The sequence below is a fragment of the Lactuca saligna genome, chromosome 5, assembly GCF_052625555.1.
Source record: "Lactuca saligna cultivar CGN05327 chromosome 5, ASM5262555v1, whole genome shotgun sequence".
In the NCBI taxonomy this organism is placed as follows: Eukaryota; Viridiplantae; Streptophyta; class Magnoliopsida; order Asterales; family Asteraceae; genus Lactuca; species Lactuca saligna.
In genome coordinates, this window is record NC_136421.1 from 293,563,394 (window position 1) to 293,588,905 (window position 25,512).

The following is a 25,512-nucleotide window of genomic DNA, read 5'->3' on the forward strand; positions in this document are numbered from 1 at the left end:
TTATATTATTATGGGTTGAAAACCCTATGTACTCACCAGGTTTCCCAACCTGACCCACTCAGTTTATGTATATCACAGGTGTTGATATGAAGTCACTTTACACTGAGAGATTTAAAGAGATGTAGATCACTAGTGTAAATAAATGTAAGTTCTGTTTATGCTTATGTTTCTGTATTAACGATGACATCCCAAACGTTTTAAGATGAATAAAAATACGTTTCTTCGAAAATGTTTTAATAACGTATTTATCGTGTTTTTCTGGGAACAAATTCCGCAACCTTTTTATAAAATGAAGTACTCTGATTTTTATAAAGCATAAACAAAATCGGTCTTTTCTGGCCGTGATTTTGGGGATGTCACAGTTGGTATCAGAGCATTAGTTTAAGCGAACTAGGAATATGGATTTATTTCTAGACTTAAACTTAGAATGCTAAGCGATGATTGTCAGGTGTGAGCACTAGCTTATTTTAGGAATGATGCCTAAATTGCTTTTATGTGCTAAATGCTTTGTACATGATATGTTGTTATTTGTTCGGATCTATGGTCTGTTGCCGACCGGATCTGGAAGCCTTATATGTTTAGGATTCTAAGCGTTTAACTACGATATTTGAACTAGCATATAAACGTTTCGGGGTGATAAGGATGATTTAAGACGTCAATCCTAAATTAAGATCTAGATTCACCTTATTCGGTGTATAGATCAAGATGGCAAGAACCCGTAGCGGAAACGTAAACGCAAATGGGAACAGGAACCAACCCCCAGTGGTTCAGCAAATACCTGTTGTAGAAGAAGTTGCGCTTGATCCAGTCACCATAGCTGGAGTTCAAGCCATGATTCGGGCTATGTTGGCTGAACAAAGGAAAGAAATGAGACAAATGTTGAATAGGGATGAACCTACCGTACATGTTGAACCGACAGAGCCAGTTCCCGAGCAATCAGAGGAAGGGAACTACAGCCGCCAAGTGAGTCAAGTAGGGACTCAAGGTGAGCAAAGGGATGGCCCTGAAGGGAGAAACAACAAGGATGGGCGGATATACAAGAATTTCTTGGGTGAGAAACCCCCAAGTCTCTCAAGAAGCCCGAAGCCGGTTGAGATTATGGATTGGATCTCTGAGATGGAGATGGTGTTTGAGAGCTGCAGCTGTAATGAGAAACAGAAGACTGTCTTCGCAGTAAGACAGCTGAAAGCTGGAGTCTTGAGCTGGTGGAAGCTATTGGCAGATACGATGCCACGAGGAGAAGCCTTAAGGATGTTGTGGGAAGAGTTTTTGGAGCAGTTGAAAATGCAGTACTGCTCGGAGGTAGATCTGATAGACCTAAACAACGAGTTTCAGAACCTGAAGAAAGGGAAGATGAGTATTGACGAGTATGCCACCGCATTCACCGAAAGGATGAAGCTATTCCCCTACTTGGTGCCTACTGAACTCTCCAAGATTGATAGGTTTGCTAACGGACTGCCCATTGACTTTGGCCCAATGGTCAAAATGGTAACTACTTTGAAAGCAGCTGTTAGGGCAGCTAAGAACGTAGAGGCCCAGATAAGAGAAAAAGGTCTAGAAAAAGATAAGGTAGGAGAGAAGCGGAAGTTTGAAGGATCTTCGAGGCCGAACAAGGAAAGCAAATTCTCAAAGCTTGGAGGAGCAGATGGAGGTAAAGCAAGATGGTGTGATAGATGCAAGTAGAAGCATGGTGGAAAGTGCAATGAAGAAGTGACTTGTTACAAGTGTGGGAGGACTGGTCACTATTCCAAAGACTGCACGCATAATGACAAAGTATGTTACGGATGTGGAGGCAAGGGGCACATGTCCAGAGACTGCCCAAGGAAAAATAAAGCAGCAAGACCAGAAATGCCACCAAGGCCGAGGGCATTTCACATGATCCTTGACGAGGCAGAGAACCATGCAAGGAATCAAGAATGAGGACTTCTTACCCGAAGATCGGATTATGCAGTAGCCATAGTTTCGTACGATGTAGCCTAGTAGAGGCATAGTCTTGGGTGAACTTGAACACCTATGTAATAGTTTCGAGAAATAATGAAATCTTCGTTTTGTTATCTGGTGTGTGAAATTGTTGTGTGATTTGCTGCATGGTGACTTGGGAAACCGCGAGACGATACTTGGGACGAGTATGAGTAGGTGTGAATGGTAGTAGAGGCCTATACTACCGGAAGCACAGGACTCACACTTGGATCAGGGAAAGTCACAAGGATTACCAAGAAGCTAGTAACTGATTCTGTTTTTTTTCAAGTATGTCATTACCATCGTTTCGATAATGACTAAAAAGATTGTTAATTTCCGACCCTAGTGGTCGTACCGAATTGAGTCCGACTACGATGAGTATGTTGCATGGTTTAGGGAACCAAGTTCGATGTAGCGTCCGACAAAAACCAAACAATTGAAATCAAAGCGATCAATAGAAGTATCGCGTTCGTTGGTAAAGAAGTTGGTAGCCAGAAACGCTACATGTTAAAGTGTGATTATATCACATTAGAACATGAAGGAAGGCATAGTCTATTTTAGAATTTAACTCTAAGAGACCTAAGTCTAAACGTGCATCACATGATGATAGGTCATAATTTAAAGTCTAGCCTGAGGTAGAGAGCAGGTGCACGATCGAGTACTGCTTACAGTCAATGAGTCTAAGAGATACACTTGAAGGAATATAGAAGTTATAATTATTACCTAGGATGAAGAGATGACGTATGGAGTCATTATACAAGCCCTATTTTGTTGATGATTCCGGGACGTAATCATCCTAAGGGGGAGATAATTGAAACGCCCGTAGATCCGGGCAAGTCAATTTAGAGGCAATATGGGTCGAAAACGACTTTTCGGCAAAAAAGATTATTTAGAATAAATAATTTTAACCAAGTTATAGTATATGTCACAAGATTTCCGTACATATAAAGAACGCCGAAATCTGAGTTATAACGAAGAAGTTATGGCCCGTCGAAGTTTTACGGCAAAACCGGCACGGCACCGGGAAGCGTAAAAAGTGAATTTATGATAGAAGACTTTTTAGCCTTAGTTATCTAAACCAAAGTCGTAGAGTATGTTAAAATGAGAAAATCCGTAAAAAGAACGCCCAAATCTGACTTTGTATGAGGAAGTTATGATTTTTCAAAGTTTCAGCTTAGTAGTGTACAACCCGAAACTCGAATTTTAGTTCGAGTGGTTTTTGGCTTACGCGACCTAAATGAGAGTTAAAGATCTCAATAATAGGAACTCAACAGTAAAAAGATGGACGAAAACGGAGTTCGTATGAAAGAGTTACGAATTCTTCGTGGTCATTTAACAGTCTAAACGCCTCCTACTGTTAAATTTATGATCGGTCGAGAATTAGCCGACGGAGCCAAAATGAAAGTTGTAGATATTATTTTTACCTATGCATGGATATAAAGAACGTCGAAAACGGAGATAGTATGAGATAGATATAGACGAAGCTTAGTCGCTACTTTTCGAGCGCGGCGAATTCGATACAGTTTTGTAAATCCGAAATAGAATGAGAATTAGCCAACGAGGTCTAAATGAGAGTTGAAGATATCATTAATAGGAAATCAACGGTAAAAAGACAAACAAAAATGGAGCTCGTATGCAAAAGTTATGGACGAAGCTTAGTCCCTACTTTTCGAGCGCGGCGAATTCGATACAGTTTTGTAAATCCGAGATAGAATGAGAATTAGCTAACGAGGTCTAAACGAAAGTTGAAGATCTCATTAATAGGATCTCAACGGTAAAAAGACAGACAAAAACGGAGCTCGTATGCAAAAGTTACGGACGAAGCTTAGAGGCTACTTTACTATAAAACTCCTATAAATACAAGGGTGAACTCCTCATATTTTCTTCACACCATAAGCCTCTCTTTCTCTCTCTAACTTCTCTCTAGCCTCCCTAAACCCCTCCCAAGTCTACGGAACCTCCCTATCACGAGAAGAAAGCCCCGGAGGGCCCGACGGCTCCGAGAAGAAAAGCTTTCGGCTCGGAAACGCTGCTCCAACGAAGTCCGATTTTTAATAAAAACCCACTGTAAGTGAGTTATGCCTATACTATATTTAATATAGCTTTTATTTAATTATAGTAACATTATTAGGACCTTAAAATAATTATTTGGTCTATTATTATGAGTTATATTGAGTGTTATTTAACGCTTATATAATAGTAATAGTAGCTAGACTATTAATTAGTCGTGGTTAACGTTAAAAACTAAACCCTAGTGGTATTGATACTAGGTTTTGTCGAGGAAAATTGTTTTGAGATAACGAAGTGCTGTCTGAGTTCGGAATGACCACCTAATCAGGTGAGTGCATAGTCCTTTTCATCTTACACATAGATATGAAGTATTTAATATAAACTACGTGCTATGTGTGCATATTATCTGAATACTTGCTGTCTATGTTGGATGAACGTTTTATACATGTTTTAAAGGATTTAAACTGTATACGTATTTTATATATACGAATATGTGGGGTATGATGATGGGTAGATAGATGATGAGAGATAGAAGATGACGTGAGTATACATTGGCAGCTATAGACTTAGTGCCTATGGGACAAACACCGGTAGCTATCGACTTAGTACATGTCAAACGTTGGTAGCTATGGATTTAGTACCTGTTAGAAATTGGTAGCTATGGACTTAGTACCTATTAGTTAGACACTGGTAGCTATGGATTTAGTACCTGTAGGAATTGGTAGCTATGGACTTAGTACCTGTTGAACGCTGGTAGCTATGGATTTAGTACCCGATGAGTAGGATATAGCAGCTATGGAATTAGTGCTTTACGAACTAACATCGGTAGCTATGGATTTAGTGCCAGTCCTATAACCCTGGAAGTAAGGGACTTCGGAATAAACAAATGCAGGATAGACGACTCTTAGGTTAAATCTTTAAGAGTAAAGAAGATAACGGGGATGGGTAATGGGGTTAATTGCTTGATGATTAAACATAACAATTATATTATTATGGGTTGAAAACCCTATGTACTCACCAGGTTTCCCAACCTGACCCACTCAGTTTATGTATATCACAGGTGTTGATATGAAGTCACTTTACACTGAGAGATTTAAAGAGATGTAGATCACTAGTGTAAATAAATGTAAGTTCTGTTTATGCTTATGTTTCTGTATTAACGATGACATCCCAAACGTTTTAAGATGAATAAAAATACGTTTCTTCGAAAATGTTTTAATAACGTATTTATCGTGTTTTTCTGGGAACAAATTCCGCAACCTTTTTATAAAATGAAGTACTCTGATTTTTATAAAGCATAAACAAAATCGGTCTTTTCTGGCCGTGATTTTGGGGATGTCACACGGGGGGTTTCAAAGTTTTACGAGTCATGGAACTTGACGAGTTCATGAAAGAACTCGACGAGTAATATCTAGATTTCAAGGTTTTATGGATTATAAAACTCAACGAGTTGATGGACCAACTCGGCGAGTTGAGTCCACCAGCATGTTGACCTTGACTTTGACCATTGACCAGAGTTGACCCTTAAAGGGGTTATGAGTATGAAAGAGTAATTAAAGGAGACTGTTATGTGTAGGAGTTTGAGAGAAGTTGATCCCTGCATTGAGGACAGTTCAACTACGTCATGACATTGAGGTGAGTACCTTCCAGTAGAAGTAGGTCGAAGACACCAATGCCGGTCCACTAGTAGAGCTATAGTAGAGATGATTGTCTTTGTGATAATTATATGGTATGTCACTATCTATTATGCTTATGTGCTAGTATATTATGATGTTATGTGATAGTGATAGGAATGGTAGGATAGACCCTAGTACCTGTCGATAGGGCCAAAGGGGTATGCCAACACCCGGATAAGCTAGGCAGTATATGACTTATATGTTTATGTACTAGGATGCTATGTGGTAAGAGTAGGGGTGAAATAGTCCTCGGTACCGGTCGAAAGGACCGAAGGGGTAGGGCAACACCCTGATATGCTAGGCGAGATACCGGTCGACATGACCGAAGGGGTAGGTCAACACCCTGATATGCTAGGCAAGTTACCTGTCGAAAGGAACGAAGGGGTAGACCAACACCCTGATATGCTAGGAATGTTATCAGTTGAAAGAGACCGAATGGGTAGCTAGTACCCGAATATGTTAGACTGTATTTGCTATGTATGGTATGTGGTATGATAGGGGAACTCATTAAGCTTTGTGCTTACGGTCTTCAGTTTTGGTTTCAGGTACTTCTTCCGCGAAGGGAAAGGAGCCGACACGGTAGCAGTGCATCACACACACGATTTTCCGCATATGAGATTCTTGAGATTTGTACTCTATATTGTTACTATTTTATGACATGCTTTTGAGACATGTGATCTATGGTTTTATGATATGAAATAACTTGACGATGTTTTCTTTAAATTGTTTTATAAATCGTTATATCAAAAAAATGAATTTTTTTTGGTCTAGGATTTTGGGATGTTACACATTGACCAGATCATATCCCTATAATAAATGAAATGATTATCAAGCTATCCCCACTATGCATAAATTCAAGTCTACCTCGAGATCCATTATAATATACTAGGAATTTCGTAGGCGAGCTTCAATTGTCTCTTTTATACTTTTAGACTTTGATGCATATTTTGTTATATCTAGTCCGATACGATTGACAACAAATCAATCACATTGGACTGGGAGACTTGATGATGTACGACATATATTACATTATTCAATTTGATATGATTAGAAGAAAACCAATTACATCATATTTGGGGGTGGGGTGGGGGGGGGATGACATGTTGATGTTAGGTCCATTGACCCTTCACTAACCCCATAAATAAGATACTTTCCCCTCTAGGAGGGGTGCCACATTTCCCAGATTTAATTACATACATACACTTCTCCTACCAATATGATTCTCTCTAACCAAGAGAAACTATCTCCTTTTATACATCGACCTAACTTGATCGTCATAACATGTTCCTTAGGCACAATCCTTTGTGTGTGTGTGTATGGGGGGGGGGGGGGGGGGTTCTAATAGTATCTCTATATGAAGACTACCAAGAATCAAGCCAGGAACCTGTAAATGACACCTATCCAAGATATGCGATCCAAATTCAACACCAAGATGCAATGACCAGATTCTAGTTTGCATCCTGTAGCCAAATTCATATATTTCCATGTGTTATTGTGATTTTTAGTTTTGTGATATATATATATATATATATATATATATATATATATATATATATATATATATATATATATATAACACTATGTTTTAGTAAAATTTCAAACCGCAAACCATACCATGTTAATTTCAAATTGTGTCATGCGATGCAGTATGGTGTGGTGCAAACGGTTTATACGGTTTAGTGAACCCATAATATGAACATATATAGTAATAAGACATTAAAACATATTGGTATCGGTGGTAAACGACTTAGGGATGCTTATGTGGCAAGCCTCAATGACGTGGCCACGTCGGGGAGCACCACCCTTCCTTAACGCCCCGCTGGAAGATGTGGAGAACACAACATCAGTGTTGAAGGAAGCCAATGTTCATCTCTCTCTCTCTCTCTCACACACACACACACATTGGAATTAAAATGGTGCAGTGTGTGGTAATTGTTTCCTAATAAAAATGAAATGATGTAGAGAATGACATGACATGATAAAAAACATAATGTGGAGAGAGCGATCCATATCCACCCGTGTAAGATTCGATTTTTTTTTACAAATTCCAACCTAGTCTCGTGTTTTTCAAGCTTATATATTTATCTTGAAATCTATGAACTTTGACTATGTTGATCTCATTGCTTTAAATTTGGGGATCTTAAAGCTTAACCAAGTTATTTGAAGTCCGACTCGACCCGACAGTTTCTGATAATGCCAATAATGGACTCCCCGACCCAAATGCAATTGTTCTTCGATCGATTTGATCATTTGAATTAGGGGTAAGCATAAGCGGGTATCTGCCTAATTTTGATGGAACCAGAATCGAAACCGGAACAGAGGGTTCCTAAGATGTTGGAACCAGAACCGGCTATACCGGTTCTCAATATTTTGGAACATGAACCAGCGGTTCCTGTTCCAATTCCGGATACCCACTTTCAAAATATATTTTAATAAAAAAACTAGATTTCAATAAAAACTTTTTTTTTTTAGTATTCAAAACAATAAATGTTTTATTTCCTTTTAAAAAACACACTTACCAATCTACCTTATTATTCAATATAATGTGCTAATTCATGCTAAAAGTGATTCACAAAACCTCTTTTATATAACCTGACATAGTTATGCTTTTTGTATCTACCCAATGTGAGATTGTGAGATATACAAATAACAATCTGTGTACAACATCCTTTTTTTTATTTTTATTTATTTATTTATTTATTTTTCTTCGAAATTTCTATTAATCTATCATTCTTTAATTTAATCCCTACTTAACATGGATTAAGTTGTTGCTTTATTTCACATTGGCTCTTAAAGAAAATCAATTATTCTTTACGAGAAAAGATACAATGTTTCGTTTAAGTCCTAAAGTATATATATATATATATATATATATATATATATATATATATATATATATATATATATATATATATATATATATATATATATATATATATATATATATATATATATATATTTTCTGGCGGTTCCCAGTGAATAGCGGTTCCAAGAATAAGAGAACTGGAACCGGAACCGCATATGGTGGTTCTGAAACCTTATGAACCGGATGCGGAACAATTTAAGGCGGTTTCGGTTCGGAACCACCGGTTTCCAGGCTGTTCCGGTTCTGAAAGCGGGTACCCTGTTTCGCTACTTACCCCTAATTTGAATTGTGATGATCCTGGTGATATGCAAAACGCAATGAGGTTCACTCGCGCTCAGGGAATTGCAGATGGCATGGAAGGTTATGGATCATGGAATCGGGCTGCCCAAGGATTCACATTATCTGGGAGTAGTTTGATGAGCTTTTGTGAATGGCGGATTTAGAGTATGAGCATAGGGAGCATGAATTAAGCAAGTTTTCTTAACCGCGTCAATTTTGACATCAAATTCAAGGTCAGATGCCAAACCTCATCACAATCACCGAACCAATCACTGGAGGCAGATAAACAGAGAACCACACACACAGTACACACGCTCACGTAGGTATATTGATTTTTTCAGAGAATTATCTCAAAATTTGGTTGTTCAGGGTTTTTTCAATAGTGAATTGCGGTAGTTCTATTGATTTCTTACGCATTTGTACTCATTAGCTTGGTGGTGTAGATACTGATAGCTATATGACTAATCGAGCAGCTAGTGAAAGTGTTGGGACTTCAATCTGTGCAGAGTTTCATACCTTTCATTTAATTTAGTGCAAACATTTCTGTTTATAGGCTTAGTATGTCTTTTATAATTTCTATAAAACCATAAAGTAAAATAATTTATAGGCTTAGTATGTATTTCTATATTTCACTCACATGCATAGATTTTCTGTTTCTGCTTATTACCCATAATGGATTTGATACCTTTGAAACAAGTTTTTATATAGCTTTCATCATCACATGCCCTTATGATCACTTCCACTGATCCCTATTCTCTCCATTTATATCTCAAAAATGGTATGACTTTTGCATTCTCAAGGTAGATCCAATCACTATAATATACATTTAAACTGCAACTCTCTTGACAACCACTCACTTGTTTGTTGTTCATTTCATTTATTTATTTATTTTTTTTTGTTTTTTTAATCTCTATCTGTGGGCCCATATGACGAACACATTACGAATTGAGACTAGAAATAAGTGAAATGGGAAACTAAACAAATTAACTCTTACTTTTGCTTTAAATTTCGATGATTCTAGGTGCAAATTAATGGAGCGATATATCACTCTAATTAAGTCTCAACTACATAAGAATAAACCCTCCAAGTGTTCCTAATTTATCTCTATATTTCCTAGTTCATATGGAGGGGGCATTTTGACATTTTGTACAAACTTTATGAACTAGAAAAGACCTAAAAGATGTGAAACCACTATACATAAAATGACAAAAGAATCACAAAAAAGAATCTCACTCTCATCAAGACATGTAAAGTAATGGCACATGAGACAGGGAGATGATGAAGACAGTAGCCTAAAGCATAAAGAAATAGAAGATATGTTAAGCCATTAAAAATCTATATATATTTATATATAATATATGCTAACTTAATTAATTTCATCCTTCTTTCAGTTGCATTATTGCATGTGCTGCTCTTCAAGTTGCTCACTATCTCACATGGATGCTTCCATTTCAACTCAAATCTAAGTACATACAGACGGATGATAATGAAGAAGAAGAAGAAGAAGAAGAAATTAAAAATAAATAATATAAAATCTAATGACTTCTTCTTCTTTTTCTTTATGGGATGGCAGAAAAACTCTGGATTTTTCAAACCCAAATCAGATCCATCTCTAAAGATAGAAGAGGAGACATCATTTAATTCTAAAAAGATGAAATATTTTCAAGAATCTCCATGTTTTTTCCAGCATACCAGCATTGTGACACATCTCTTCACAATATAAAATCTCGCCTTCTGTTCCTTCGCCAAACTACCACATTTGCGTGTGAAGTTTGCACATTTTTGTGAAGAACTTCTTGATAGATCCGATGGAGCACACTTGTTCTTCTGTGATGAGCTTCTTGAGAAAAACGAAGATTTCGAATTCGTGGAGCTACTCTTTTGTGAAAATGACCTCAAAAGAGGTGATTTTGTTGAGGTTTTTTGTGATATGCTTCTTAAAAGCGACGACGATTTTGATGAATGGTTGCATGGATCTTCTTTCGATAGCTTCCATTTCTTGTCCATGCAATGCTCCATTATACTCACTCACTCACTCACTCACTGATCTCGATCTGAATCCTCCTTTTTCTGTATGTGAAGGGTAATTTGGGAATGAGAGAAATTAGGGTAGAGTGGGGTGAGGTGAGATGTTAGAAAGCTATATATAGCAAAATAGTGAAAAGGGAAAAGGGTTTGTTTGAAAATTGAAAGTGGATGTTGACTGTGTTTTGTGAATATATATAGCAAATTATTGATGATTCTTGCATCTTAACTGTCTACCTGTATAAAACCATATGTATTGAATAGTGAACTTAAAAATCAGTACAAGGTACAACCTTTACTTCATGAGGTGCAAGTTAGTATAGCGAAACCATGTTATATGTTTATTCTAGAAGAAGAATTTACTTTACCTTCTCAGGGTAAAATTATTATTTACCATTCATATTTATATATGTTCCTAAATATTCTACTATTCCTTTGTTTGAGAAACTAAAATATTTGAATTTCAATAAATCATATTGGGCAGGAGGTCGGTGGTCATTAAACAATTGCTACCTTTCTGGAGGACTGCTCACTATAGTAATTTTTTCATCTTTATTTAATATTTATCAAGTATCTTATCTTTTAATTATTATTTATTTAGTTATATATATTGCCATGGTGTCTCTCACAATCTCATTACAGTAAATTAATTATACAAACACTTACTTTTAGCCTTTTACCATTAATTTGGCATTGATTTAATCTTTTAAACTGTCGTTTTTAATTTTTTTTTACTGCTGTAAATTATGGATATGGAATCACCTGATTAAATTTAAAAATTGAAAAAAAAAAATGGATGGGGGGTACAGCTAGGTGAAGCGTAATATTTTAAGTTGAAAGAAGACAATTAGGATAGGAGTAAGAAACTGAAAAAAAAGACAATACTCTTCTGAGGATAATGAGCTGTAATTTCTGTTATACAAGATTTATTATTATGGCAGTAGTACCATGAAACCACTAATCCATGCATATGGTTTGAACTTTTGCATGTGGTTCAACTGATTGACTGATTTATTTTCATTTGATTTGATTCCTTAATTTTGACTCCAACACATGTTCCATAATGCTCTGAACTTAAATGACCCTTTTGCACTTCAAAATAAACCGCTACAATTCGTTAATTACAGTGGGCAGTTGATGTAAAAAAATGAAGCTTAGATAATCGTTCCTCAAATACCCGTTTTAAGTTTTGATTTAGCAACCATTTCGCATTACGTTTTCATTCCCTATTTTTTTTTTCTTGTGTGTGTGTGTGTGAGATTCTTCTATTCCATCGTAGTGATAGTTGTACATGTTAAGAAAAGAGTGTATGTATGTAATAGTAATAAATAAGTGGAGATGGGGTAGGGGGTGGGGGTGGGGGGTAGGGGTGGGTAACAACAGGGATTACAAGATTCACGTGCACATGCTGCTGTTGTGTCAGCCGAGAGTTTGAAATTGTGAGAATAAATCTGAGTTTTGAAGCCAACACCCCACACCCCACAGACCACAACTCGTAGTCTTCTATTTCAATTAAATGGTTTCACATATATAAATGGCATCCGATGCCATGGCCATCACATTTCATATCTACTTTTTCATGTATGTGAAGTCAGTGTGGACCCTTTTCTTGTTCGTGTGCATCATGTACATCCATCACTTACTTACTACATGTTCTTTTTTTACTAAAAGAAATACTGTTTGACTAGTGTTATCTAGATAAACGATTAATATAATGTGTTATCATGATAATCAAATTCAGAGAAACATGTAGGGTGGTATAGCAGGAAATATAATAATTTCTTTTCCATTTTATGAAAAGGATAGTTTTTTTTTTAATTAGAAAGTCAAATGATTTGTTGAGAAGAGTGTTGTGATGTACTAGTCGATAAAGGTATTGAAAAGATTAGTATATGGAAGTAGAAGTAGGTATATTGAAGGGAAACGTTCACATGGTTATTGTGGTAAGTTGAATGTTTTCTTAAGAATCTTTTGACTAAATTGATGATGGAAGCTGGGTCTGTCTGAAAACATGGTTTTGACTGGTCAACATTTGCTGTTGGGTACTATTTCAATTAAGATATCATTTATTTGTATAAATGTTCAGTTACAACCATGGACTGAATTGGTAATATTTCCATTAAGAGTTTACATATTTATACTTTTAATATATTTTTCTTCTATTTTGATTAAATTAATTAATATAAATGTCTAGTTAAATAAACCATGAGAAGAAAAATCAACAATGAATGATTCTCAACACCATAGATGTATTAAGACTTGTAGGAAATATGTCATTATGTCATGCTCTAAGTGGTTGAGGTTTCAAGTCATGTTGTACACAAAAGTGAATTAGAAATTGTATGTATTTGGCTTTAAAATTTTTTTTCTCAACATTTTGACTATTAGGCTAGAAAGAATGGGTCATTTTTGTTGTCATGTAGATGTCATATCTTTTTTGCCACACCTCTACAAGAATTTGCCATTTAGAAGGGGTGGTTTGCCACTTTTAAAACATAAGAAATATTAAAACATGAAAATTAACACACTTTCGTTCAAAATATTGACATCATTTTTCGCACTCATCACAACTTGCAAAAACTCTATGAACCGAAATTGTTTGTTACTTTCTGCATGAAAAGTTTGAAGATCATTGGTTAACAATATTTCATCAATTGAGAGGTCAATGGCCACCAAAAGATCAATGGCCTAGCGGTACGGAGTGACTCTCATTTGAGAGGTCATGGGTTCAAGTCTCTTTGGAGACATAAGTGGTTATTTAGGAGTAGGTTAATTAGTTAGTTTGTCGTTTAAAAAAAACAATATTCCATCATTTTCACAATTTGTTGAATTACGAATCACTCTAAGAAACACAATGTGAAACTGTACTATCATTGCGTTTGTTTTTCTCCATTTGTGTTAGACAATGTTTAGTAAAGAATATTACATTGTTTATACTAATTATTTATCTAAACTATATATAGGATCTTATGTAATATTTGATTTATTATTGAAATACATGGTTTCACTTGGTATCACAGCCAAGTAAACTCTAACCCTACGGCTCAATAAAAAGTTCTATTGCTAATCTCAACAGCCCCCACAGCCTAAACCCTAATCATCAATCAATTCTGAAAACTTCATGGCTACCATAGCTACCTTCGCCACTCAAGAACAACTAATAACTCTCACAAATTTTCTTTTACTCTCTCACCCACAAACTATGGGTATTGGAAGGCTATAATCGAACCCTTCCTTGTTTTCAATAACTTGTTCGAATATATTAATGGTTCCATACCGTGTCCAGAGAAAAAAGGTTGGAACCGGAGAAACAATCATGTATAACCCTAGTTTTCCACGTTGTATAGCTAATGATGCCCACATCCGCACGGTCACTATATTAACCATATCAGAGGCTTCGTTTCAACATCTACAAGGTACTACCTCTCGAGATCTGTGGCTTGCATTAAAACGATCTTACACACCAGACAATTCTTCTAGAGAATACCCACTAAAAACGCAACTACTCAAAATCACAATGCAAGGTGATGAGACTCCGATTGCGTATCTAACTCGTGCACATGGATATGCTTCAGCCCTTGCTAACATTGGTGAAGACATCAAAGATAAGGAGCTGGTTTTACTTGTAATATCTGACTTACGAGAGGCGTGCAGTGGTCTCAAGTCAACTCTTTTGGCTTATCACCCACCTATCAGTTTCATTGAGTTACACATTCTCCTTAGTGATCATGGCTATAAGATCAACAAAACTCTTCCTACTACCACTTCATCACAACCACACGCCTTCACTGCATCTATCAAAGCACCATTGCCTAACCTTAGCACTATTCATAATCAACCCCAAACAATTATCGGGGTAATCGTCGTGGCAACTCTCGTAGGAATAACTCGCATGGAAATTTTCAGAACCGGTCTCATGACAACAACAATTCAACCTCTTCTAGACAGGTCTCTTGGGCCTCCACTCGAAACATGGTTATGGTCATTGTAACCGTTGTGGCATAAGTCATCTACCTTCACAATTCCCCAATAATGAAGGCTCTAATAACCCTACAAGACTGCATCCTCATGCAACCTTTGCAACCGTTCCTGACAATGCATCTACATCAACCTCCACTTGAGTTCCCATCCTCATGCAACCTTTGCAACCGTTCCTGACAAGTATTAAAAGGTTTATAACGTTCATCAAATGTGGAAAGTTGTGATGTCTTGGATAGGACAAAGGCCAACTAGGACCAATTTATGAAGTGTTTTGATAAAAGCTACACTAACTCTTGAATATTTGTTTTGTCAAGAAATGGTTATTGATAAGAGAGTCTTATACGTCAAGGAGTCAGTGGGAGTCTTAATGGTCTTGAAAGGTTTCAAGAACAAATCAAATAAATCTTATCGATCATCACTAGCACACGAGTTGAGGTTTACAACCTATCGTGTTGACAATATTTTGATTTCGTGTTGTTCCAATTGAGTTAATTATGCATGTGAGTCCTATGAGTTCTCATTTTGAACGCATAAAAGGCAAAGCACCTTAATCAATGGAAAGGTACATTGATAGGAAAAGGTGAGCTGCTTAACTACTTGGAAGACGTGGTGGGCAGCTGTGCTACCATAAGGCAAGAAATCAAGATTAAGAAAGTTCGGTCCATATGAGTTTGAATTTGTCGTAAACTTTGGTTTTGACAAATTCACATGGATAGGAACATATACACCATTAAAATCTAAGTGTCATGAGATTTCCTCCTTCATGAAAATGATTGTGAGGAAATGCTTTCACTAAGAAAGGTTTTAAGAAGATAGTGATTGTAAAGTTGCATTCTCGAATTCGACTATGGTTACGGTATCCCTTTCCATAATTTGAATTGTGAGGTTTGGCAATTAGTCTTAATTGTTTAGACACACATATGAACTATCTAAGGCAAAGGTGTATAAGTTCGAGAAGCCTTGATAAAAGATTATCAAAGCATTAAGTATTAGAAACATGGACTTAAGAAATTCAATAGGTATTGTTTTTCTGAAAGTTAAGATGTTTATGAATATATGTCAAAGCTAGTGGGAGCATAAGTGTTATGTTTTATAATAATCATCATGATAGTGGAAGCATAAATGTTATGATTGTATGATTATTAAGGAAAGTATTGCAAGTTGGCAATATTAATTATAGAAAACAAGATTCATTCTTTGCAAAGTTGTAAGGATGGAATAGTTGTTTTGCTATAATTAAAGGAGAGAATATTATGCTTTATTTCAAATCTAAAGGCTTAGGTTGAGAAATGTTAATAAATTTAGTCAAAGGTACATAGTGTGTTCTTAAAATTTCGATTATGATTACGGCATTCCTTTTCACAATTCGAATTTTGAGAACATAGCAAATAAAACATTATGCATCGTGTCCCATACGCTTCGGGTATAGGATCGATTGCAAATGCTTTAATGTTTGACCATTCTAAAATTTTCCAAATGTCTAGCGCATTTAGAGGAAAAAGGGACTAGAATTGGTTTTGACTAAAATAGTTAAACAACTATCAAAGGACAATCCAAAGTTTGACGAGGATTGGTTGCTTGTGAGTAGTTGAAAGCATGATATTGGATGGACCATATTGACATTATTATGAATAGATAAGGTTCTATTAAGAATGAGTTGTCATATGGAAAATATGGAAGCGTGTCCATATTGGGAATTGAATATTGAAAATCTATGTCTAGATTAGAAACTTTTGTGCAAAAGGATGTTCAAAGGAATGTACTTTGAGTGAGAGACATCTTATCTAAGGAATTGTCTTGTAACAATATCCGATAGAGGACTTTGTAATATCATTGGCAATAGTCTTTGTGACTTTGGTGCAATGATATTACAAAAGGATTGTTGCATAGAATGTTAGAATCTAACATATTCTATAAGTAGCAAGAATTTGATATTCTTTCACTTTTGAAAAAACGATTTGGAGTTGTGAAATGAGAATGATTGGAAATGTGTTCAATTTGATCTATTTCAAAAGGTAAGAACCATAAGTAAACATTGTGTGCATGATAAGAGCATGGGACAAGTGTAATAATTCAAGTAAGAAGTTGATTACCCGAAACGACAAATAATGAGTAATCGATATGGTGATAAATAAAAGGAGTTTTATTTATACTCAAAGGGTTGAGGCCATATGGGATTAGTATTATTCTTGTGTTTCACTTTGCATGTTTTGACTTCCAGAATAATTGAGTTTATTAAGAATAATCAAATTATTCAAACGGGCCACAGTCGTTCATATGTTGGAAGTAGATATGAATGAAGACTGTCGTGAATTGGTGTGTAGATTGTCTAAAAGAGTATTAGACATAAGCAAATGTTTGCTGCAACATTCATGAGTGCTTATGAATATGAATTTGAGCATTGGATTAAACCCACGCTCACTTGGATCACTCCATGAATTGTATCACGAGTGATTGGTGAGACGATAACATCTTATATTCTTGAAACCGAGATGTGTGAGTTGTATCTTGCTAATCGGTTGCACATTGATAATATGAAAACGCACTAGTAATTTGGTGTTATAAAACATATTATTGTGTGTGATTCGGTAAGTAAGTGCAAGCAAGCATTGTATCAAAGTTTATCCGTTCCTTTTATCCCAAGTAGGATAAATGCGATATCTTTTGGGCCCCTCGATGGTTTAGTGATGACAAACGTAAATGCTCGGCCGGGGTAGGGCTAATTTGATTTGTTCAATTAGTTTGTCGTCATAAATTAGAAATCGAGAAGTAGTACAAAGAGAATGATTAGAAATCATATCTCATATGATATCTAGAATGGAGGAATATATGATCCCTTATCTAAGGACACGCGTATCTGATAGGATCAGAGTTGACAGCGGCTTTGGAAAGCTACGATTGCAGATCAGGATCTGAAGTCATACGCATAATAGTTATTAGACTTATCCAAGTGGGAGACTGTTGGATTAGTGTCTAAGTCCATAACTATTTTGGTATGTACTTGACCCGATGGTGCATGGTCCTTTTGGGTTGCCTTCACCAAAGCAACTTGATAGGATGAATTATGGAGAGAAAGGACTAAATATGATTTATTAATATATTATGGGAATAATATATTAAAGGAGAAATCATATTGCTTAATTAATATTAGTCAATAATTAATTGGTAATTAGTTTTGTGACTAAAAGAGATTAATTAAACTTAAGGGACTGGAATTGTAATTATAAGATAATTGCAATTTGGGCCATGGATTGCCTTGTATCAAGGGTTGGACGAATTCTATGGGGAAGCCCATAAGGAAATCGTCCAAAGGCTTGATTAAAAGGAGTCTATGGGTTGCTTAGGGCTTAAGCATCCAAATTAGGGTTTCCTTGTTAGATAACCCTAATAGCCCAACTATATAAAGACCCCTTAAGGCTAAAAAACGTGGCTAAGCTTCTTGTTAGGGTTTCTACACATTTTTGGTAGCCTCCAACCTCTCTCCTCTTCATCCTCTTGCTTATGGTGTTTGTGAACCATTAGAGGAGTGACACTTGTGACTCTAAGCCTTCCAAGTCAATTCAAGGAGGAATTAGGATTGTTATTGCTACATGACAATCAAGGTAATATCTTAAACCTAATAATATGTTAATATCGATTTCCATATGCTAGAATTAGGGTTTATAGTCTTGGATTCAAAGCATGTACAATAGAGAAACCTAGATCCAAGCATTAGGGTTTGTATGAGCACATAGGATGTCTTATGACCAAAACCCATCAGGTGGATGTGAAGGTAAGCTTGGGAGTGGACTTGAAACTGGGAATTACATCATGGATACCATTGCCTTGAAACTGGGAATTACGTCATGTTCGTTTCAGTGAGGATGTTTTTCCTTTTAGATAACCATCATGTACTACCTTTATCTCTACTATCAATACCCCGCATGTTTCTTCCTTTCCTTAACCTATACATGAACTATCTGATTCCACCTTACCCCATCATAGAAACTTCACTGCCATCTAACCATCCTTTCTCTCCAACTGTTATTGCCTCAGTATCATCATAATCCCCACCACCCACTGCAACTCCGTCCACCGAGCCCTTTACACCTACTGCTCCAATGCCACCTAATGCCCCTCACACCCGACCTCTAACATGTTTATTTATAAATGCATCGACTTGAACTATCTAATCTATTTAATGTGTATATATATATATATACAGTGTTGCAAAAATCGGCCTACTCGGCCGATTACTGGGAATCGGACCTCCACCGAGGCGAGTAATGTGAACTCGGCCAAAAAACTCGGATTCAGTCAAAATCGGTCAAAAATCGGTCAAACTCGGTCAAAAATTGGTCAAACTCGGGCCTACTTAGTCTTACTCGGGCCTACTCGGTCAAACTCGGCCAACTCGGTCAAAATCGATCAAACTCGGTCAAAGGGTCAAAATTGTCTTAAAAAGAGAAAAAAATTAAGAATTTTAAGATTAATATGTATAACACACGTAATGATTTACTATTTAACACACACATGTGATTATTAGTACATATATATCTTAAATTTTCAGTAATTATTCACATAGTGAGACAATTGTGTGTATTTCAGTTTTTATGTATTCACATGTATCTAATTTTGGTTATATATTTTAATCAAATTATGATTTTAACTTGTGATTTTGACATATATAATTTTCGAAAAAATATTTCTACATGAATTACCGAATTCGAGTACTCCCTGAGTACTCCCGAGTACTCGTTACTCCCCAATCGGTCGAGCAGGTACCGAGTAACGAGTTCTACAACCTTATATATATATATATATATATATATATATATATATATATATATATATATATATATATATATATATATATATATATATATATATATATATATATATATATATATATATATATATGAGTAAATTACTGAAATCGTCCCTGTGGTTTGATCAAAATTGCACGTTTGGTCCCTAACTTTTTTTTTTTGCATTCGGATCTTCCCTGTGGATTTATTTTGTTGCGTTTTTCGTCCCTATGGTTTGATTTTGTTGCATTTTTCGTCCCTTATACACATAAAATTAGGGACCAAACATGCAACTTTTACCAAACCATAGGGACGAAAAACGCAACAAAAACAAACCACAAGGACGATCCGAGTGGAAAAAAAAGGTAGGGACCAAACATGCAATTTTGACCAAATCACCGGGACGATTTCAGTAATTTACTCTCTCTCTCTCTCTCTCTCTCTCTATATATATATATATATATATATATATATATATATATATATATATATATATATATATATATATATATATATATATATATATATATATATATATATATGAGTAAATTACTGAAATCGTCCCTGTGGTTTGATCAAAATTGCACGTTTGGTCCCTAACTTTTTTTTTTTGCACTCGGATCTTCCCTGTGGATTTATTTTGTTGCGTTTTTCGTCCATGTAGTTTGATTTTGTTGCATTTTTCGTCCCTTATACACATAAAATTAGGGACCAAACATGCAACTTTTACCAAACCATAGGGACGAAAAACGCGACATAAACAAACCACAAGGACGATCCGAGTGGAAAAAAAAGGTAGGGACCGAACATGCAATTTTGACCAAACCACCGGGACGATTTCAGTAATTTACTCTCTCTCTCTCTCTCTCTATATATATATATATATATATATATATATATATATATATATATATATATATATATATATATATATATAGTAAATTACTGAAATCGTCCCTATGGTTTGGTCAAAATTGCACGTTTGGTCCCTAACTTTTTTTTTTGCACTCGGATCATCCTTGTGGGTTGCTTTGTTGCGTTTTTCGTCCCTATGGTTTGGTAAAAGTTACATGTTTGGTCCCTAATTTTATGTGTGTAAGGGACGAAAAATGGTCTCTCAACTATATTTGGGTATTTTGTGTCAATATCCAGATTTTGATAGTATCTTTTTGGCCTTTAGGTTTTTACCACAAATCTTTGGTGCTTTTAACACTTTTAGCCTTTAAATTCAAAACTTTTATATTTTTGCGTTTTCATTAATTTTTTCTGCTTTTTGGTTTTTGACACAAAATTTTAGTGAGTTTGACACTTTTAGTCCTTACAGTCAAAAGTTTTACATTTTTCATGTTTTTGCCACAAATCTTTTATGAATTTGATATTTTTCGTCCTTGTACTAAAAACTTTTACATTTTGACATTAAAAAAACTTCTTTTTGAATTTTGTCACCATATGGTTTTTGCCACAAAATTTTAGTGAGTTTGATACTTTTAGTCGTTACAGTCAAAAGTTTTTATATTTTTTATGTTTTTGCCACAAATCTTTTATGAATTTGATACTTTTCGTCCTTGTACTAAAAACTTTTACATTTTGACATTAAAAAAAACTTCTTTTTGAATTTTGTCACCATATGGTTTTTGCCACAAAATTTTAGTGAGTTTGACACTTTTAGTCCTTACAGTCAAAAGTTTTACATTTTTCATGTTTTTGCCACAAATCTTTTATGAATTTGTCACTTTTCGTCCTTGTACTAAAAACTTTTACATTTTGACATTAAAAAAAACTTCTTTTTGAATTTTGTCACCATATTTTCCAACTTTGGCAACTTTAACATTATTGCCACAATATTTTTGAATTTTCGCCAACGATGTCCATTCTTTTAGTTGTACACATTTGAAATCTAATTTTAGGGGTTGTCGACTTTCTCCCCTATTTGTAGTGATTTACAATTTCAGCACATATCTTTTAAAGTTTGTCGATTTTTCCCAGATTACCCAAAAATCGGCGTAGCCGCAGCCTCTTTACTAGTTATTATTATTATTAAACATATAATTAAATACCAATACCCTTAGCAACAGTGCCTACGGTTAAAAAAAAAGCTTCTCTTTTTACCTTTATCTACTTTTCCTTTTTACTGTAAATCTTTATTGATTTGTCATCCCCTTATTCTCCCTTTTCTTAATTGTTCCTAAAATGAAGAATTGAATTGATACCGGACTAATAAAAAACAACACAGTACATATTAAAAGTGGCATGACATAGGAACAGTTAAGTTCTCTTGTTATGAGTTTGGCAACAACATTTCTGTTATTGATATTTGTAGCCCCTCGTAAATTAAAAACTTTTGCTCCATTATTTTCAGAAGTTGTCACTTTTATTCCCTATAACTTCATGGTAGCCAATTAAAACCCTCTGACCCATGCTTTTGCATGGGTCACTCCACTAGTTATTATTAAAACACAACCTTAACGTTCATAAGCCGGATCCAACTAATCGGTGCCGACTTAAGGTCATCGACTGCTTCCATTGTCGATTGTTTTTATCATTTGTGATGTTGATATCTCACCATTGGTTAACTAAATATGACAGGGTCCACGTACACTGTTATACAATGTGACCCGGACAAATCTCTATCTCACAAAAAAGAGATTGACCTCTCATTAATTCATGGAGTAAATAAATTATAAACCAAACGTGTGGTGTTACAATATCAAAAATAAGAAACTCTACGTATTTGATTGTACCTTTTTTTTTCTTAATGTGGGGACAATCATATAAAGGTGTAGACAAATGATATATCTTGTCAAAAAGGGACGTAACCTAATTGGAAATTTCATAATAATTTAATGATGCTTCAGTACGTTTTTATGTTGGAAGAAAAGTTAGGGGAACGGGCCAGGTAAAAAGTTCTACCATTAAATTATTGATATTCAACTATTGTGTTTCATGCTGTATTTTTTGATCTGAGACATAAGAAATACTTAAAATGTTGGCTGATTTATTTGTTTTCGGCAATGAAATAAGCATTAATCAACGCAAGAGTGAAAAATCACATATTTGCTAATATGAGATGGCTAAAATTATCATGTTGTAAGAGAAATCAGTAAAATTTTCATGGTGTAATGGGTCAAAACTCAAAAACAATAAAATTTTAACTTGATAAGATTTATTTTAAAATTAAAAAAATAATAATAAGGGAAATCGAGTAATTTAACCTTTTTTTTGTGTTAATATATATATATATATATATAGGGTTAGGTTCATTTGAGACCACCTATATTTTGTGAGACCGTGAGACGCATTTTTTGATTTTTTTTAGTTAATTCATGTTCCGAAAATAATATTTAAAAAAAGAATTTTTTGATTTTTCCATTTATTTTGCATTTTAAAATTATTTTTAGAATATGTAGAGTGTAATATTCTATTTAGAATATTTCACGTATTTTAAAAAAAAAAATAGAATTTTATTTTTATTTTTATTTTTATTTTTTTTAGTTAATTTAAGTTCCGAAAATAATATTTAAAAAAAGAATTTTTAGATTTTTCCATTTATTTTGCATTTTAAAATTATTTTTTAGAATATGTCAGTGTAATATTCTATTTAGAATATTTCACGTATTTTTTCAAAAAAAAAGGGAATTTTTTTATTTTTTTTAATTTTTTTATAGTTTTTTTAGTTAATTCAAGTTCCGAAAATAATATTTAAAAAAAGAATTTTTGGATTTTTCCATTTATTTTGCATTTTAAAATTATTTTTAGATTTGGTCTCACGGTCTCACAAAATTAGAATGGTCTCAAATGAATCTACACATTTATATATATATATATATATATATATATATATATATATATATATATATATATATATATATATATATATATATATATATATATATATATATATATATATATATATATATATATATATATATGTAAATGACCACTTATTTTGGAATGGCGCATTTTGTCGGACTCAATTTTGGGTGGGCCGGCCTATTACCGAGCCTCCGGAATTCCGACACACAACTCCGATCTTCGGCACACAACTCCGACATGGAAGAAAACCACTACGACCCCATTATTTTACAAGTATGTTCTTCACTTCAAAAACCAAGTTTTCTTGTTTGTATGCCCTGCTTAATTATTATTTCGGAATGCATAAAGCACCTATGGAATGAACTGAAAACGATCCGAAGTTTAAATTAATCACCAACTAAAACTAATTTATATGTTTGTGTATTGTAAATTTACATCAAAATGTACTATTTCAAATCTTAAAATTTCAAGCCTCCGGAATGCAAGGAACTGTTCCGGAGGAACTAGGCCGGAACTGCTTCGGAATATTGGTTAGTTTTCATTTTGGAATGAAGTGATAATACCTTTTTTATTTGTGCAACACGACATGGTTTTTAATGTATCCATTACACAGTCGTGTAAACCCAAAATCGGCAGGCAAATTCTTGTGGCATTTAGAGACAGACCCGAATGCAAGACTATGTTCTGGAATACTTGTTTTGGGAGGTGGATAGACATTCTTAATGTAGATGAAGATCCTTTGCTTCTACATTACGTCTTTTGTCACGAAGTTGTCACGGACCCCCGAAGCCAAGTAGAGGAACTCGTTTTTGAAATTGGGGGTTACGAGTTGTCTTTTAGAAAAAAAAATTGTCCCATCACCGGCTTCAAGTTTGGTGACTATTTTCATGCTTCTGCATCCGATGCCACCTTCTGTTCTCGTGCCTTTCCTATGATCCTGAGGACTGTCTCAGTCAAATTAGACAATTTTATAACGGTGTTTCAACATTCACTTAATGAGTTATCGGACGAGGATGCAGTCCGTGTATTTCTTTTATACATGTTAGAGAAGGGTTTCAATGGGCGGTTTCCTAAATAGCATATTAGCTTTGCTATCGATCATTGATGTATTTAACAGGTATAATGTCATCTATTTTATAATTACTTATCGTTACTAATATTTTTTAGAAATTTAATTGTTAATTAATTTTTTATGTGGCAGATATCTATGGAGGAGAATTATTTGCGATCAATAGTACAAATAGCTAGTTATTGTATTTAATAAGGCTGACAAACATATACATCTAGACGAACCGAAAGAGAAACAACCTCAAAAAATGACCTACATCCTAACCGGGTTTTTATACACTTTTAAGGTCAATATATGATGACATTTTTTTTTGTTTCCTAAGATTCTAACAATTTATTTGTTTGCTAACATTCAGATATAGATTTTTGAGACTTTTCCGGTGAGTAGTTTGTTTGGTTCTCAACAACTTATGTTTATATTTAATTTTATTATTTTGTTAGCTGGATAATAGACTCGTACAGAAGTTGGAGCCAATAGAAACCGAGAGTCGTGCTGAATGATGGATAATTAGCTCGGCATGGATTCATGACACTAATTTTCCCAACATTGAAGTTCACAGGGCACCTTCATTATCACCGTCACCCAAAAATTCCCTTATCCATGAGCCTCGATAAAAGAAGGCGCATATAGATGTTCTATCTCACCCGCCATCACCACCACCACCAGCCGTTACCCAGGGGCGGAGACAATAGGGTGGCATGCAGGTGCTTAGCAACCCCCAATCTCATTAAAAAAATCATGTATAATATAGTAAATTTTGAAAATGGTGAAGCCCATATGACAACTATTTATTTTATGCCCTTCAATATCTTTTAAATTTTATTATTATAATATATAAGGAAAGTAAAAAGTTTGTTATAAAATTTCAAGCACACACGTTGGATTAATATAAACTTTTTTTTTTTTTTTTAAATTGTGGAGACTTGTAGTCATAATTCATAAACCTATTTTTTTAACGACATACATCTTTTTGCTATTCGACGACATCAAGTGTCCTGGATTAAGAAGCGTTTCTACGCGATTTCCGTTTTTCAATCAATAACAAGG

General features: G+C 34.8%; 1 protein-coding gene across 1 annotated transcript; it reads right to left on the minus strand.

Moving 5' to 3' along the window:
* Positions 1–10,028: 10,028 nt before the first annotated feature.
* Positions 10,029–10,809, minus strand: RTFL2 (ROTUNDIFOLIA like 2). The gene is made up of 2 exons (XM_078995137.1): positions 10,483–10,809; positions 10,029–10,082 (listed from the first exon to the last, which is right to left on the minus strand). Exons 1-2 carry the CDS (start codon positions 10,807–10,809, stop codon positions 10,029–10,031), a joined length of 381 nt encoding a protein of 126 aa, XP_078851263.1.
* Between the last annotated feature and the right edge of the window lie 14,703 nt (positions 10,810–25,512).

Coding starts and splice junctions, on each gene's coding strand:
- RTFL2 (XM_078995137.1), bottom strand. CDS start 10,809: ATGGAGCATTGCATGGACAAGAAATGGAAGCTATCGAAAGAAGATCCA. Junction 10,083..10,482: donor AGAGATGTGTCACAATGCTG/GTATGCTGGAAA, acceptor TTTATGCTTTAG/GCTACTGTCTTCATCATCTC.